Source organism: Pipistrellus kuhlii, unplaced genomic scaffold (genome assembly GCF_014108245.1).
Source record: "Pipistrellus kuhlii isolate mPipKuh1 unplaced genomic scaffold, mPipKuh1.p scaffold_m20_p_2, whole genome shotgun sequence".
NCBI lineage: Eukaryota > Metazoa > Chordata > Mammalia > Chiroptera > Vespertilionidae > Pipistrellus > Pipistrellus kuhlii.
In genome coordinates, this window is record NW_023425515.1 from 103,367,521 (window position 1) to 103,386,067 (window position 18,547).

The window sequence follows — 18,547 nt, forward strand, 5'->3', positions numbered from 1 at the left end:
ATATTCACATGAAAACCTACATGTGAATATATACTGTTAACTTTACTCATAACTCTTAAAAATTGCTAACAACCCAAATGTTTTTCAATAGAGAAAGCATGAACAAAATAAATTGTGGCAGAACTATACAATGAAATACTAGTCAACAATAAGAAGGAACATACAACACATTGATGAAACTCAATATAATAATTTATACATATGAAATTCTGATAAAGACAGGAACACAAAACTGATCAGTGATTGTCAGAGATTAAGAGAGAGACTACAAAGAAGCACAAAAGAATTTGAGAGAAGCAGAGTGATGGAACTATTCTACATGTTTGCAGTTACAGTTACATAATTGTATATATTCACCAAACCTCATAAAACTTTATACTAAAAAAGAATAAATTTCAATGTATGTAAATTATACCTCATTAAAAAAAGTTAACTCATAAAGACATACAAAATTTTCTAACTAAAAGTAATCAATAGATGGTAAAGTAATAGCTAACAAAAACTTGGACTGAAGATAACAACATGATTAAGACATATATGTATTATTTCATAAGCAGTAATAAAAAAAAATATACAGCAAAATATGCAAATACAAAATGAGATTAAAATATTTTCTCCAATTGTTCAAATTACAATGCAGTATTTTGGCTTTCACTATGTGGAAACTGTAAATTTTAATTCTTTTCTAAACAACAAAATCTCTGTTACTATATGACCAGTAGCATATAGATTCTGCCAAAACAGAGCACTACTAGAACAGTGGTCGACAAACTCATTAGTCAACAGAGCCAAATATCAACAGTACAAGGACTGAAATTTCTTTTGTGAGTCAAATTTTTTAAACTTAAACTTCTTCTAATGCCATTTCTTCAAAACAGACTTGCCCAGGCCGTGATATTTTGTGGAAGAGCCACACTCTAGAGGCCAAAGAACCACATGTGGCTCGCAGCCGCAGTTTGCTGACCCCAGTCCTAGAATTAATAAAAGTATGGCTTGCTCTGACTGGTTTGGCTCAGTGGATAGAGCACTGGCCTATGGACTGAAAGGTCCCAGGTTCGATTCCAATCAAGGGCACGTACCTTGCTTGCAGGCACATCCCCAGTGTGGGGTGTGCAGGAGGCAACTGATTGATGTTTCTCTCTCATCGGTGTTTCTAACTCTCTATCCCTCTCCCTTCCTTTCTGTAAAAAAATCAGTAATATATATATATATATATATATATATGTGTGTGTGTGTGTGTGTGTGTGTGTGTGTGTGTGTATATATGTATATATATTTATTTATTTTTTTTAAAAAAAGCATGGCTTAAGAAGGCTATTAGAATTAACTGTTTATGGATGGCAACAGATAAAAACTGCTAGTACAGTAAGTAACTGCCAAAACCACAGATGAGGGCAAGAGGGCAGGAGGTACAATGACAACATGAACAAAATAAGAGAATGTTAATTCCCCCCTCTCTCCAAATGGAGACATTACTCAACTCATCGGGTTGGGAGGATATCATATACCGTATTTTTCGGACCATAAGACGCACTTTTTTTCCCCCAGAAGTGGGGGGAAAAGTCCCTGCATCTTATGGTCCAAATATAGCCTACACATATACTTTAAAAAAAAAAGTTTTTTTACTTGCCCGGCTCTGTGTGGTCTCTGTGTGCTTGCCCAGCTCTAAAATGGTTCTAAATGCTGCTGTTTACTTTACAGGGTTGATTACATGTGTTTATAACTGTGATGTTGGGTTTTAATGCACATAAAATATTTTAGGACACTATTTGTTTCAGAATCTTTTTTTCTTCATTTCCCTTCTCTAAAAACTGGTGCGTCTTATGATCAGGTGCGTCTTATGGTCCGAAAAATACGGTATAATAAAAGCCTAAGTGGTGTCATGCCCTCATGCTACGCCCTCACGTCATTACAAGATGGCCACCCACACGTCGTCAAAAGATGGCTGCCACAAAACAGCTAGCAGGAAAGGGCAGTTGGGGCGACCAGGACTGCAAGGGAGAGCAGTTGGGGGGGGGGGGGGGGTAACAGGCCTGCAGGGGAGAGCAGATGGGGGTGATCGAGCCAGTAGGGGGGAAGTTAGGTATCAATCAGGCAAGCAGGGAGCAGTCAAGGGGAGATCAGGCTGGCAGGCAGAAGCAGCTAGGGGCAATCAGGCAGGCAGGCAGCCGAGTAGTTAGGAGCCAGCAGTACTGGATTATGAGAAGGATGTCCAACTGCCGGTTTAGGCCGATACCCTAAACCGGCAGTCGAACATCCACCGAGGGATCCCAAATTGGAGAAGGTGCAGGCTGAGCTGAGGGACACTCCTTCCACATTGCACAAATTTCATGTACTGGGCCTCTAGTACTATATAACAAAAGCCTAATATACTAAGTGTCTGTTTAATCAAAGGGTAACCTACACTAATAAAAGAAATATGCAAAATTGACCATACCTCCGCAACACCCACCAGCCAATCAAAGTGAGTATGCAAATTAGCCCAAGAAAGATGGCGGGTTAATTTGTATATGCAAGCAGGAAGCAAAGACTGAAGGCTCTGGCCCAAGCAAAGACTGAAGACTGAAAAATGAAGAGGCTTGGCTTCTCCGCTGCGGCAAGAGTGAAGGCCTGGGTCCAGCAGCCAGGGGAAGGAAGGCCTATTGCACAAATCTTCGTGCAATGGACCTCCAGTATGCTAATGATATGCTAAGGCCGCTCAATTGCTCGCGATCAAATGCACTGACCACCAGGGGGCAGATGCTCCAACCAGCAGGTTAGCTTGTTGCTGAGGTCTGGCCAATTGAGGTTAAGCAAGATGGGCCAGACACTCCCTGGAACCCTCCCTCAATCCCTCCCCAGCTGGCCAACCTCTTGCATCCCTCCCCAGCCTGGCCTGCACCCTCTTGTAATCCAGTACCTCTTAGATGTCAGAGAGTCATATTTGGCCGATCCCACAGGTCAGGCAAAGGGACCCCACTGGTGCATGAATTTGTGCACCAAGCCTCTAGTATGTAATACGGCAAGCACTGGAATCCTTGCCACAGTGAATGCACTTTAGCATTTGGTAGCATTCACTTACCCATATAAATCCATATAAAAATGCATCTTGAATATTTTAATGTTTGTATTAGACAACTAAAAAGATAAAAATATGAACCAAGAAATTAAAAAACGCCTAGAGTTCCCTTTAATTTTAAATATCCTTTAATAAGTACTGCTCACTACCAGACTCTACCACTCCAACAGGAGCAGGGCCTGGCCCCACCCCCAGGGCCAGCCAGCCAACCACCCATGGCACTTCCCTATGGCCAGCCTTACCCCCATTCACCCCCCCCCCCAAACAGGGGCAGGGCCCACCAGCAATTCATCTAAGGCTCCTCCCCTCAGTCTGCCAGGCCCTGATCACCCTGATTGGGGTGGGCTGGCCAGCCAACCTCCACCATCTCTTCCTCCCAACAGGCCCAGCCCTGATCTGCCCCAATTGGGGCCAGGCCAGCCAGACCCCATCCATGCCCGAATTTGTGCACTGGGCCTCTAGTATACATACATTAAAGGAAAATTTAAAGCTATTTTCTTTATGATTGCTAAATATAATTGAAAGGCATCTCATATTATTTTGAGTATATAGACCACACATGTCAAACACAAGGCCCGCGGGCCAAATCCGGCCTGCCAGGCCTTGCAATGTGGCCCGCACCGCGCTGTCATCACTGCACTCCGCTGTGTTCCATCACAATGACGCGCGGTGACATAGGAGGCTTGTGATCTCGCCGGCCACCTCGCCGGCCAGCGTACTTGCTATCTATTACGCATGCGCATAGATAACAAGTCACTCGAGATTCAGGAGGCATGACCTATAGTCCGGCATCCAATGTGGTTGTGCGGGTGGCAGAGCAGAGGAGAGAGTGAGTGTGCGGGCATAAAAAATACACAGCAGAAGCTGCCAGTTCCTGGCATAAAGTGCAGGCATAAAAATCGCAACAGAATCTGCTATCTGTACCCAGCCAGGCATTTATTGACTGACTTTTTTTTTCTCCACTCCATCTGCCAAATCAAGCTATCCCTGTGCAGTTTTCAACTTTTTCCTTCTAACGCAGATTTCCAATAAACTACATCTTTTACTGCCAATATTGATCCCAAAATGTCCAGGAAAAGAAAAGTTGATGGTGAAGGCAGACAATTTAATGACAAATGGGAAAATGAATACATGTTTGTGCTTAGAGAGGGCAAACCAGTGTGTATATTGTGTTATGAGACAGTGTCGGTGATGAAAGAGTACAATATACATCGTCATTTTGACACCAAACATAATGTTAAGTATGGCAAATATACTTTGGAAGAAAAGCATGAAATTGTTAAAGAACTAAAAGGCAAACTACAATCACAGCAGCAAATGTTTACAAAGGCTACAGCGAAAAATGATGCTGCAGTGAAAGCAAGCTTTATAGTGGCTGAAGAAATTGCCCGTACTTCAAGGTGTTTTTCAGAGGGTGCCTTTTTGAAGCAATGCATGCTAAAAGTGTGTGAGCAAGTATGCCCAGACCAGATACAGAGTTTTCAAAATGTCAGTTTGTCAAGAAACACCATTGCAGACAGAGTTCAAGAACTGTCAGGAAATCTATCATCACAGCTGGCCGAACAGGCATGCAGTTATCTCGCTTTTTCACTTGCTATCGATGAAAGCACAGACAACATTGATACAGCGCAGCTGTCCATCTTTATACGTGCTACGAAGACCGACCTCTCTGTCACTGAGGAACTTTTGGATGTAGCTGCCATGCATGGGACGACGACTGGTAGAGATATATTTGAGGCTGTGGAGAAATCTATAAATAATTTTAAATTACCCTGGGAAAAGTTGGTGGGGCTAACTACCGATGGCGCACCTTCAATGTGCGGAGAAAAGAAAGGCTTGGTTGGACTAATGAAGGAAAGAATGCAAAAAAGTCACTGCCACACATCCTTGATTACTTATCATTTCATTATCCACCAAGAGGCTATGTGTGGAAAAGTTCTGGACATGAATGACATAATGACCACAGTCATTAAAACTATTAACTTTATACGGGCACGTGGCCTGAATCATCGCCAGTTCCAGCAGTTTTTACAGGAGATGGGTGCAGAGCATGGAGACGTGCCATACCACACAGAAGTAAGATGGCTGAGCAAGAGCGCAGTCCTCAAAAGATTTTTTGAGCTCAGAGAACAAATTGCTCTTTTCATGGAAAGTAAAGGAAAGCCCTTGCCTGAACTGTCGGATCCCGCCTGGCTATGTGATTTTGCTATGATGTGTGACATATGCGAGCATCTCGCCCAACTGAATCTGAAGCTGCAGGGACGCAAACAAGTCATCACGAAGATGTCTGACATGATCACAGCATTCCAGCGTAAACTTCAACTATGGAAGTCCCAACTGGAACAGGACAATCTTGCCCACTTTCCCGTTTGTTTGAGTATCTCAACCACTATTTCTGGTACTTTTCCTTGCAGTCGGCTGGCTACCAAAGTTAGCCGTTTACTAAGTGAATTTGAGCGGCGCTTCTCTGACTTTAGAACACAGCACTCAGGCTTTGACATCTTTGCCAATCCTTTTACAGTTGATGTCAACAATGTGCCCCATCACCTTCAGATGGAGATAATCGAGCTTCAGTCTGACAGTGGCCTGAAATCAAGGTTTCAGGATGTTGAAATTGAGGACTTCTACCCTCTACTGCCCCCTGACTCAATGCCAGAGCTCCGACTTCATGCTGCCCGTATTCTATCCGTGTTCGGGAGCACCTATCTTTGTGAACAGATGTTTTCAATAATGAATCTGAACAAAAACAAGCACAGATCACGCATTACCAATGACAACCTCCATGCTGTTTTGCGGGTTGCTACAGACCAAGAAATAAAACCGAACATTGACTCATTGATCCGGGGAAAACAATGTCAGACATCTAGCCAGAAAACAAAACAATGAGCATTTTAGGTACATTCCAATATTGCTGTTTTGCTTGATACCAATATTACTGTTTTGCTTGATAGCATGTGAGTTGGTTAACAGCACTGTTAAGGAAAAGATTGTTCCACTCATTTTAAATTCACATTTCTGGCTAACATTGTCAGTTTATGACTGTTCAGTAAACCATTCAGCCCGCGATTTAGGCTGGATTTTAGATTTTGGCCCCTTCTCTGAGTTCGACACCCCTGATATAGACAGTTTACAACTGCTTTTAAAAAAAAATCAAATAGATATACAGTAGTCCCCCGCTTATCTATTCTCTCCATACTTTCAGTTTCCATGATTAACCACAGTTTGAAAATATTAAATGGAAAATTTCAGTAATAATAAGTTTTACATTGCATTGCTGTTTTGAGTAACATTATGAAATCTCACACCATCCTGCTCCATCTCCAAGAGAGAGACATCCCTATGAACAGCATATCTACACTGGATAAGCTTCCCACCTGTTACTTAGTAGCATCTCAGTTATCAGATTAACATTATTGCAGTACTTGTGTTCAGTAAACCTTATTTTAATAATAACCCCAAAACTAAAGAGTAGTGATGCTGGCAATTTGACTATGCCAAGGAAAAGCCATAAAATGCTTCCTTTTTTAGGTGGAAATGGTGTAGAGGAAAAAACAGCATATATAGGGATCTTGGAACATATGTACTAGGAAAATGGGAAGTATTGTAACAAAACATATGCAAAGCTTGTATATAATGCTGATGAAAGAAATTGAAGAATATGAAATAATGGGGAGAAATATTATGCTCATAAGTTGGAAAACTCAACATAGTAGAGATATAAATTCTCCCTAAAATGATACACAGATTTAATGTCATTCCTATAAAAATGCCAGCAAAATTAGACTAATCTAAAATTTATAATTAAAGACAAAAGAACTAGAATAGCCAAAAAAAAAAATTGAAAAATAGAATTGAGAAGAATCAGTCTATTTTATTTCAAGACTTATTAAGTTATAGGAATCAAGACTGTAATATTAGAAAAAACAGAAATAGATACACACAAATATGCTCAACTAATTTCTGACAAAAGTGCAAAAGCAATTCAATAGAAGACAGACAGCCTTTTTGACAAATGGTGATGGAGCATGGCAAAACAATGATCCTCAATCTAAGACTCAAACCTTATATAAAATTTAATTCAAAATGGGTCATGGGCTTAAATGCAACACATAGACTGGAAAACTTTTAGAAGAAAAAATAACGAAATATCATACTTTTGCGATCTAGGGTTAAGCAAATAATTCTTAGACTTAATAAAAGTACAATCCATGCCCTAATCGATTTGGCTCAATGGACAGAGCATTGGCTTGCGGACTCAAGAGTCTCAGGTTCGATTCCGGTCAAGGGCATGTACCTTGGTTGCGGGCACATCCCCAGTAGGGGTGTACAGGAGGCAGATTGATGTTTCTGACTCTCTCTCCCTCTCCTTTCCTCTCTGTAAAAAAAAAAAAAAAATCACAACCGTACAATCCATAAGAAGAAAAATGAAAATGGTTTATAAAAATTAAAAATGTTTGTTTAATAATAAGAAAAAAACTACAGACTAAAACATTTGCAAATCACATATCAAGGAAGGACTAGTATTTAGAATATACTAAAAACAAAACAAAACAAAACAAAACTCTAAAACCAACTATTTAAAAAATCCAATTAGAAAATGGACCAAAGGCTTTCACCGAAGCGAATATGCAGATGGCAAATAAACCATGAAAAGATGTTTAACATAATTAGCCATCATGGAAACAAATTAAAACCACAATAAATCACTATATACCTATCAGATGCCTAAATAAAAGATAGGAACTCCAAATGCTGGTGAGGATGTGGAGAATCTGCTCTCTCATACATTGCTGATAGGAATGGAAAATGTGCAAAAATGCTAGGAAAGTTTAGCAATTTCTTATAAATCTTTACACACAGCTACTAGGGGACCCTGTAACTGTACTCCTGGGAAATTATCCCAGAATACTGAAGTCTTATGTGTTGTTCATTATTTTACATGTTACTATACAGCAACTTTATTCATTAATAGCCCAACAATGGAAACAACCTAGATGTCCTTCAAATGTGCTACATCCATACCATAGAATACTACTCAGCAATTAAAAAGAACTAATGAAACATGCAACAACCTAGATGAATCTCTAGAGAATTTTGCTGAGTGAAAAAAGTCCAATCCCAAAAGGTTAAATATTGTGTGACTCTTTAAATAATAGTCATGAAATGACAAAATTATAGAAAGGAATAACAAATGAGTGATTGTTGGAGATTAAGGAGGTGGAGTGGAAATGAAGTGGGTATGAGTATAAAAGGGATCATTCTGGAATGTAAAGTTCTCTATGTTAACAATCAATGTCCTGGTTGTGATCTTGTACAATGGTTTTGCAAATATTATTATTGAATAAAGCTAAATAAAGGGAATCTCTATGGCATGTAAATCTACAACTGTCTCAAAATGAAAAGTTTAATTAGAAAATACATAAAGGTAGCCTTACTATTGAACTGCAAAATAAGTGCAGTTAACAAGAAATCCAACACCAATTAAATGAAGCGCTTGCTTCAGGAGAAGTTTAATTCTGAAGATTACGCACCAAAGTTTATTAAATACGTTTTTCTCACCCACACATACACATACACAAACACAGCCACTTCAAGTAACAAGGCAGTTCAGAAAGAAAAACCGTGACTCCTCTAAGTACATCATAGAGGAGGAGACCTGGCAGAATCAGGGCTGTGGGGGCTCTGTCACAGAAACGCTGTGTATCTTGGACTCATCACCTAACCTCTCAGGCTGCAGTCGGTAAGCTGTTCCTACAATGGAACCTCTGACTCTAGACACTGCTTAGACCAGTCTCAAACTTTTTGGTCTCAGGCCCCCCATAGAGCTTTTGTTTGCCGGGATTACAACCATTGATATTTGTAGTACTAGAAATTAAAATAAAAAATTTACACAAGTGTGCACAGAGACCATTCCATCGGTGAGGGACGGTGAGGTCCACATCACGTAGCCTCTGAAAAACAACCTACACTCACAAGGGAGCAAGTGTGGAAAAGGCAAATGATAGCTTGCTGGCTTCAAATGAGATAAAAACATGTAACTGGTTTGAAAGGTATAAAACCCCGGACAGCTCAGTCACCCGTCTTTTAATGCACGAGGGTCCCAAGGTCCCCCCAAAAGCGGGTGGAGGAATCGAATTTTAGCGGAGGACCAGGAGGAGGTTCGCGCGCCGGACGCCGAGTGTCGAGTCAGGGAAAAGCCACGACTGCAGAAGATCGCCCAAAACCGTTATAAACGCACGGACCCACAATCACTGTTTCCCATTTAACTTTCGGCGAAGGCGGGAAGCCCTGCAAAAAGTTGAGCGCTCCGCCCGGCGCAGAGGGCTGGGGCACCTCGCGCGCCGGATGCGGGCCACCCGCCGACGCCCGCGGACCGAGGGGGTGAGAGGGTCCCGTTCCTCCTACAAGGGGACCACGGAGCCCGCAAGGACCCAGGACCCGGAGGGTGGGACCCACCGCCGCCCGACCGGACGTGCGGGAGGAAGTTACGTTGGGACCCCGGGACCGGCGAGGCGGAGACCCTGGGAGCCCGGCCCCGGGGGTCGCCTGGACTCACCAGGTGCCGCGCCTCCTCAGAGCTCATGGTGCCGGCGGGAGCAGGGCGAAGCGAGCCGAGGGCGGGCGGAGCGGCGGCCTCGCCACCACCGGAGCAGCGTCGGCGGAGGGAGCGGGGGTCCGGGAAGGGCTCTGGCCGCGGGGGGCGGGCCGGAGGCGGCGCCACAGGGAGGGGCGGGGCCAAGCCGGCGGCCTCAGTGACGCGGGCGCGAGCGAGCCTCTCACAGGGGAGTCCCTCGACGTGTGGCGGGACGAGTCAGTGCGGGGCCAGTGGCTGCAGGACCCTGGCCGGAAGGGAGAGGGGATGCGGCCAGGACTGCTCAGCCGGCGGCGGGCCGAGGCACTCCCGCGCAAGGGCCGGAAGTGGGCGGGCCCGGGCCGTGTCCGCGGGCGGTCGGCGGGAGCCGAGATTGCGGCCGCGGGGGGACCGGAAGTGGGCGGGACGGGGCGGCGCCGGCGGAGGCGTGTTCGCGCGGGGCGCGGCCCTGTGAGCTAGTGGGGCGTCTCCCGCCGCAGAGCGGCGGCTGGGGTTTCGCGGAGCCCGCACCTGGGAGCGCACCGCGATGGGGCCGGGCTGAGCCTCCCGCCGCCGCCCGCAGCCAAGCGAGCAGCGCGGTCCCCAATGGAGGGCCCGGCGGAGCTCGGCGCCGAGGCGGTGCTGCGCTTCCTCGCGGAGCGCGGGGGCCGGGCCCGGCACGCCGAGCTGGTGCAGCACTTCAGGGGTGCCCTGGGCGGCGAGCCCGAGCGGCGCGCCCACTTCAAGGAGCTGGTCAATGCCGTGGCCACTGTTCGCACCGACCCCGCCGACGGCTCCAAGTATGTACACCTTAAAAGGAGGTTCTGCGAAGGCCCACAGTCACCCAAGGCCGCGCCCCCTCGGGACCTGCCCCGCATTTCGGTGACTGCAGAGCCCGAGCCCCACGGAGGCGGTGACCCTGAGGATTCGGACAACCCGGCCAACAGCCGGGAGAGCGGGTTGTGCCCTGAGGCGGGTCCGCGCAGTGAGGCCGGCGATGAAGAGTCTTCCTCCGCCGCGCTTGGGCCGCCCCTGCACGGCGGGGCCCGGAGAAAGAACTCGCGGCGCGGCGCGCAGCCTCCGGCCCGAGCACCAACCCCCGAGCCCAGCGAGGACCTGGAACCCCAGCCCCAGGTCTGCGAGGAGGCGGACGGAGGGAGCTCTCCCGGGGGAACCACCACCCCCAGGTCTACTCGCCAGAACCTCCGGGACCTTGTGATGGGTAACTCCCCGCAGCTGAAGAGGAGCTGCTCTGGGGGAGGACGCGGCAAAGGCGGGGGCGACTCGGACAGCGCTTCCGTTGCTTCGTCGTCGGCCGAGGAGGAGATGAGCAGCGGGGCCTCGGTGACGCTGGACCCTTTAGAACACGCCTGGATGCTCTCCGCCTCGGACGGCAAGTGGGACAGCCTAGAAGCGCTGCTCACCTGTGAGCCTGGCTTGCTGACCAAGCGGGACTTCATCACCGGCTTCACTTGCCTGCACTGGGCAGCCAAGCACGGCCGACAGGAGCTCCTGGCCATGTTAGTCAATTTCGCCAACAAACACCAGCTGCCAGTGAACATCAACGCCAAGACGAGTGGAGGCTACACCGCCCTGCACTTGGCAGCCATGCATGGGCACGTGGAGGTGGTGAAGTTGCTGGTGGGGGCCTACGACGCAGACGTGGACGTGAGGGACTACAGTGGGAAGAAGGCCTCGCAGTATTTGAGTCAGAGCATCGCGGAGGAGATCAAGAACCTGGTAGGAGCCCTGGACGAGGACGATGGTGAAAGTGCCACAGGCAGCGGGGGTGGGCGCTGGAGGCTTTCAAAAGTGCTTCCTTCCCACCTGATCACCTACAAACTCTCGCATGTCCTGGAGGATGGAGGGGATCACCACCACCACCACCACCACCACCTGGCTGAGGGATCTGCAGGAGGCAAAGCAAAGGACCCAGGTCGCAAAGCCTCTGGCAGCTCTAGTGGGCGAATAAAACCCAGACTCAACAAAATCCACTTCAGAACCCAGATCATCCACACCACACCCTTTTTCAGAGATCCGGAGCAGCCCCTGGAAGAGGGGGAGCAAGAAGAAGAGGATCGATCTCTTAAAGGCCACTTACCCTCATTCAAATTGAGACCGAAGTCCAATGTATTTGGATAAAAATAATTTTTTAGAAAATTCTAAGGGTTATTTGTCTGAACTACAATACTAGAGGCAGGCGAGTAAACGAGACCAGAAAAGACTTAGGCTAAATCAGGCATTCTGGCTTTGGGGGGTTGGAGTCGGGGAGGGCTGAAGGAGGGGAGTTTCGCCTGCCTACTATTCTGAGTGAGGTGGCTTTCCAAACGATTCATCAAACCTTGCCCTAGGCTTCTTTTCTCCATGCCATTCCTCTGTTTGTAAAGACTATAGATGTATCTAAATTGGAGGTACAGAATTGATGACTGAGGGTTTCTTTGATTTGACCATTATTGGATGCCATGCTAAGTGAGGAATATTGCTCGTTCATGATTGTTAAAAGTGGTTACTCTTCCAAAAACAAAATATGCAAATTGTAATGAAACTGGTAATATTTGTTAAGTTTGAACAAAAACTAATTACATTTGCTTTTTAAGATTTTTACAAAGGTCCAGGTAAGAGTTGAAATGCAAAGATTCTAATTAGAAAATGAATAAAAATGGGAATCCTTTTGTATTGTTAAGTGTTCACCTGTTTTTGAAAAGCAATTTCAGCTTTCATCACTGAACTAAAGAAATAAACAACATTCACTTTTAGTTAATCTGCAGTATGCTTTCCTCTTAACTATCATACTGCACTTAGTATTAAGGTGCATTACTAATAACTATCCAAATTTTTATTTAAAGAAAATACCTTGAACAACCTACGGTACTTTTAAGTAAAATATTGCGTGTGGTTCCGATTCTCACTGACTTGTTTTGCTATTCTAAAAGTCTAAATTTGCTGAAGTTTTTATTCTGGGGTTATATAACCATTCTTTCTATTTGACATGATCCTATTATAGTTGATGAAGCTTATATTTGAAGCCTACAGAACTGTTTCTGGTTTAGATGATTAGCAAAAATTGGCATAAGTACGTGAACCTATGCTTCTCTCAAGTAATTATTAAATCAATCTAAGGTACACTTTTTGTTTTACTAATAAAACATGCTCATAGTTTATGCTTTTTAGCAATATTGTGCAAATATTTAAAATACTAAATCCTTTCAATTTTTCATTTTTTCCTTGAATCTAAATAGACATACAGTGAAGTTAATGAGAAGCTGGATGGTAACTCTACCCAGTTAAAAATGGCACTTTATAAAAGGGAAAAGAGAAGAGATTGTACTATTTCTATATTTAAATACTACTGGCTATTGAATTTCTTTTCATGTAAGTGAAAAATACCAGTCATCAAAATTAAAAACTTACACATGATTCTTAATTACATTCCATTCAAATACATTAGTGTGAATATTTTATAATTGTAAAATTTAACTCACAAGCAAATTAAATCTATTTGTAGCAAGATTCAAAACAACTTTCCTGGGAGACTAATTCCACAAGTCCTTCTTTAGTTTTTTTGGTCTCATTATTGATGAAACAAGTACCTGCAGCTTATAGAGATTAAGAGGTGAGTTGACTTGCAGAGTGAATGAACCAATATATGAATTGTATACCACTGCAGTCTTTAGAGAGGTCTTAGATCTTTAATTTCCCCAAGTCATAGAAATTTGTAACAAGTTTATCACACATCTCTAGAGTGAATTTGTTTAAAGATTAATGAATATTCACATAAAAAATATAAACTATTATCCATTTATGTGCCTTTATTTTTTTAGGATTATGGAAATGGGGCCATATACATTTGAGAAGCACTTTTTCCATACATATGGGTGAAAATCTAATTTTGTATAAATTAAAAGTAGATTCCTTGAAGGTGAAAGCCACTATTTGCTCTGAATCTTATACGCATTACCTATATCTAGTGAAGAATAAGCTATACCTTCCCACTGAAGAATCTTATCTTTCATTGACATGTAAAGCTAAAGTGAACTATAAAGAATAGACACTTCAGAACCACCTCAATATTCTATTAAACAATCAGTATTAAGCTCTTAAATGTGTATGTTACTAATTGCACAAAAATCTGTAATTTGCTAGATCTTTAGAGATTGAGCTGATAATTCATATAACTTCCTTTTCACAGAGATTTTAACTTTTCTGATAAAATTGACTTTAAATTTTTAAAAATCATTCCTGAGGGAAAACTTGTACATTCCTTGTCACAGTGTGCTCATGTAGCATTTTCAGCTACTTAATTCTAATTCCTCTTATTTTTCAATTTCCAATTTAAGATTATACAGAGCAAATTATTTGTGTAATTTGATATCTGTGAAGTTGTATTTACCATTAATGGAAATTATGTCAGTTACTTAGATGGAAGGAAACTCAAGAATGTCTGTGTGTTCTTTTATAGGTACATTTGAAACTAATGAATGTATGTCATAGTTCTCTTCACATTTATGGTATATAAAATGCAACCAGCTTATATAACTTGAAAATCTGGTACTATTTTATTCATACCTTAAATTGGGGTGTCCAGGATGCCTTGTCTTTTATTTTTTAAATAAGTGAAACTTTGGGAGCTTAGAATGTAAAATTTAAGGTTTGTTTTGTCAAAATAAAAGGTTCATACTAGATTTTTTTTCTCTGAATCTTCTAAATATCTCTAGTCCTTTATTATGTTTTATGGTTCATACAATGATTTTTGACGTTTCAGTTTATTTGGTCTCTTCCTATCCCTTGAAGTTATTGATCATGTATCCCTAATCCTATGTAATAAAAGCCCAGTAACCAAAACGGTGGAATGACCAGATGACTAGAGACCAGAATGACTGAGGCCCCTCCCCTTGGCCGGCCCTACCCTCTAGACTCTAGAGGGACCCCCAACCCAATCTGGAGCCTTCATCAGGTCAGGCCAGCCATCCCCTACCTGTGCACTGGGGCTCTACTATATAATAAAGAGCCAGGGTCGTAACTGTTACCACCGAAGGCTCAACCAGACCAGAAGTCACTGACATAGCCCCAACCCAGCACTGACTGCCTAGGGGGCTGCAAGATCAGGCCTGGAGAGAGACCTGCGGAGAGAGAGGCAGGGTCTGATCCATAGCCTGTGTGGCAGTCCTTGATCAGAACTTGCCTCTCCCAGCCTGGCCAATATCCATGCCTCCATTTCTCTCCAGGCTTCCACTGATTAGCTCTGCCTTTTCCATTGATAGGCCAAGATGCTGACTGGCATAGAAACTGACCGATCAACCAAATCTGGGTCAACTGTGAGGAGCCAGTGGCTGCCCAGGAGGTGGAGATTTTGATGCTGACTGGAATAGAAACTGACCAATCAGAACCAAATTGGCTGGCAGAGGAGGGCAGTTGGGGGCAAGATCAGGCCAGCAGGGGAGGACAGTTAGGGGTGATCAGGCAGGCAGAGGCAGTTAGGGGTGATCAGGCTGGCAGGGGAGGGCAGTTGGGGGTGAGATCAGGCCAGCAGGAGAGGGCAGTTGGAGTGAGATCAGGCCAGCAGGAGAGGGCAGTTAGGGGTGACCAGGCAGGCAGAGGCAGGCAGGGGTGATCAGGCTGGCAGGGGAGGGAAGTTGGGGGTGAGATCAGGCCAGCAGGAGAGGGCAGTTGGGGTGAGATCAGGCCAGCAGGGGAGGGCAGTTAGGGGTGACCAGGCAAGCAGAGGCAGTTAGGGGCTATGAGGCAGGAGGAGAGGGCAGTTAGGAGCGATCAAGCAGGCAGGCAGAGAGGTTAGGGGCTATCAGGCAGGCAGGCAGAGGGGTTAGGGGTAATCAGGTAGGCAGGCAAGTGAGTGGTTAGGAGCCAGCAGTCCCAGATTATGCGAGGGGTGTTGAAAATTGTAAAATTGATATTAAGTTTTACCTTACAAGTTGACTCAAGTACATAATCCCTAGGAGAATAATATATTTTTTAATTGATTTTTTACAGAGAGGAAGGGAGAGAGATAGAAAGTTAGAAACATCAATGAGAGAAAAACATCAATCAGCTGCCTCCTGCATACCCCACACTGGGGATGTGTCCGTAATCAAGGTTGACCGGAATCGAACCTGGGACCTTTCCGTCAGCAGGCTGACGCTCTATCCACTGATCCAAACCGGTTTAGGCGCTAGGAGAATCTTTTAACTCTACATTCTTCTTATTTTTTAATTTCCAAATTGAGATTATAAAAATCAATTTATGGAGTTATATTTATCATTAATTGAAGTTATGTCTATTGTTTAGATGTTTGTTTATATAAAACTGTCACTGGAAAACTCAAGTTTCCTAGATTTAAATATATTATTATCAGTATACAAAAGCTCCAACAAGCAAAATAAGATGATGTTTAGTTTTGCCTAGAGGACTTTGTAATAGTCATTTAAAGCTTGCCATGAACTGTCTCAAGAGGTGGAACACTCAACCTTTGGAAAGAATTGGTCAGAGGTTATGTAAGCATTTGAAAAGTTAAAATCCATCATTTAAAGCATCCCTGTGACTGATTGTGTCTTGAGAAACTTTGCTCTATGGTCAGCAAACTCATTAGTCAACAAAGCCAAATATCAACAGTACAACAATTTAAATTTCTTTTGAGAGCCAAATTTTTTAATATTAAACTATTATATATAGGTAGGTACATTATTAGGGTACTCTTAAGCTGGCCTTTACTAAAAAACTCAAGGAGCCAAAGAGCTGCATATGGCTGGTGAGCTGTGGTTTGCCGACCACTGCTCTAGGCCATATCCACACTGACCAAAGGTTCAGCCAAAACTGGCCTAACTGAGAATGAAATTAACCAGAGAAATAGGGTCACTTATGTTTTTGTGTTTTGTTTTTTTAAACACAACTTTATGCTGTTCTGATCAGAGAACCTGGAAATACCCCTTTGAATACTCTTCTGGGTCTCTAAGAAATATTGAGTTTAATAGTCTACAAATATAATTGAATATTCTTGAAATTTGTCCAGAATTGTCTGATATTGACAAATGTGATCTTTAAGCTTTGTTTAGTCTGTTTTTTTTTTTTTTTTTTTTAACAGAATAATAGATTAGGTGAGTTATAAACAATAGAAACCGATTTTGCAATTATGGAGGTTGAGAAGTCCAAGGTCAAGGAACTGGTAGATTCCCTCTCTGATGTGAGCCTGCTTCGTGGTTCATAGGCATTTGTCTATTTGAAACTAGACAATCAATGGGTCTGGTCTGCCTGTCACTACTTGAGCCAAATCATCAAAGACAGTTGAAGCATGTGTGAGTGTTTATTCCAATACTGCTAGTAGTATGAGAGAGCAGCAGGTCATCTGCAAAAATCTGCTCTGCAGCCCCCTATAAACCAGCTGTTTATATAGGATAGGACAAAGATTACATGGGGAAGTTGGCAATGCAGGCTAAGTGGGACTCCATTGTTTGGGCAACAAGGTTGTTAATCTTCCCATAATAGGCAATTCCTGAATAAGATTGTATTACATTCCAAGGTTGACTCCTAGGTCCAAGGTTGACTCCCAGGTCCTGGCAGTGTACAACTCCCAGCTATGTCAGAATGTCCTTTCTTTAACCAACACAAGGTAATCATGGTTAACTGAGCATGGGCATCATTAATATTTCCCATAACCATAGCTATTCTCCGATATTCTATTTTTGCCCCTAACATATTTACTGTGTCCTCACATGACAGAAGGGAGTTCTCGGGGGTCTCTCTCTCTCTCTCTCTCTCTCTCTCTCTCTCTCTCTCTCTCTCTCTCTCTCTCTCTCTCTCTCTCTTTTAGTTGAAATCTTTATTGTTGAAAGTTTACATATGTCTGAAGTCTTTTTTTTTTTATTAAGGGTAGTACCTTCATGACTTACCTCCAAAGGCCCTACCTCCTAATCCCATCACACTAGAGATTAGGTTTCAACATATGAATTTGGGGGTGACAAGCATTCAGTGTGGATGAAAAGGGGCCACATGCTAACCTGACAAGTTCAGGGAAGTTCATATCCAAGGCCTGTGTAGTGACCTTAAAAACTCAGGGACAAAAAAAAACAAAAAACAAAACAAAAAAAAACTCAGGGACCTAAAGTAACCACAAAGGATGATCTGAAATTAAAACACTTTTTAAAAGCAATTTATGGCAGTTTATGTCCTAGGCTAGAATCTTCCCTGACAAAAGTCAATCTTTACCTTAATTAAGCCTGTCTATTGTCTTTTGCATCTATGATAACATACCTTGGGAATGTCAGGATAACTTCCCTTTTTGGGGACCCTCAGGGCACAACCAAAGCACCAAAGCAGAGACAACAAATGTTGTTGTTGTTGTTGTTGTTGTTTAAATCTTTATTGTTCATATTATTATAAATGTTCCTCTTCCCCCCCACCCCTTTGTTGCTCTCCTCCACCAGGTTCCCACCCCACCCTCTGCCCTTTCCCCACCCCACATTGTCTCATCCATAGGTGCACAGTTTATGTTCAGTCTCTTCCCACACACCCCTTTCCCTTTTCCCCAAGAATCCTCTGATTCTATTATATTCAACAGTTAATATTGTCATCAGATTTTTTTTTAATTTTCTTGGTTTTTAGATTCACTTGTTGATAGTTACGTATTTGTTGTTCATAATTTTTTAAAAATATATTTTATTGATTTTGTACAGAGAGGAAGGGAGAGAGATAGAGAGTTAGAAACATCGATGAGAGAGAGTCATCGATCAGCTACCTCTTGCACACCCCCTACTGGGGATATGCCCGTAACCAAGGTACATGCCCTTGACCTGAATCAAACCCGGGACACTCCAGTTCCCAAGCCGACGCTCTATCCACTGAGCCAACCTGGTCCCGGCTGTTGTTCATAATTTTTATCTTTATTTACTTTCTCTTCCGAAAGAACCCCTTTCAGCAATTCATATAAT

At 43.5% G+C, this 18,547-nt stretch overlaps 2 protein-coding genes across 8 annotated transcripts in view; one reads left to right on the forward strand and one right to left on the reverse strand.

The window, feature by feature from the left end:
* SEPTIN10 (septin 10) overlaps nt 1-9,772 on the reverse strand; it is an 80,052-nt gene extending 70,280 nt beyond the window's left edge. For 4 of the 7 annotated variants that reach the window (XR_006742121.1, XM_036447988.2, XM_036447993.2 and 1 more), the window contains exon 1: nt 9,615-9,772. Coding sequence is in view for 3 of the 7 variants with exons in the window: in XM_036447988.2 (XP_036303881.1) it covers nt 9,615-9,641 (27 nt within the window). In the remaining 4 variants the exon portion in view is untranslated. The remainder of the gene's footprint in view (nt 1-9,614) is intronic. The other 3 variants (XM_036447992.2, XM_045584188.1, XM_036447990.2) reach the window with 3 other exon arrangements.
* A 300-nt stretch (nt 9,773-10,072) lies between these two features.
* SOWAHC (sosondowah ankyrin repeat domain family member C) lies at nt 10,073-14,311 on the forward strand. The gene has a single exon (XM_036447982.2). It carries the CDS (start codon nt 10,236-10,238, stop codon nt 11,769-11,771), a length of 1,536 nt encoding a protein of 511 aa, XP_036303875.1. The 5' UTR covers nt 10,073-10,235; the 3' UTR covers nt 11,772-14,311.
* Nucleotides 14,312-18,547: the final 4,236 nt, after the last annotated feature.

Excerpts from the sequence above, each read along its gene's own strand:
- SOWAHC (XM_036447982.2), top strand. The coding sequence starts at position 10,236 with ATGGAGGGCCCGGCGGAGCTCGGCGCCGAGGCGGTGCTGCGCTTCCTC.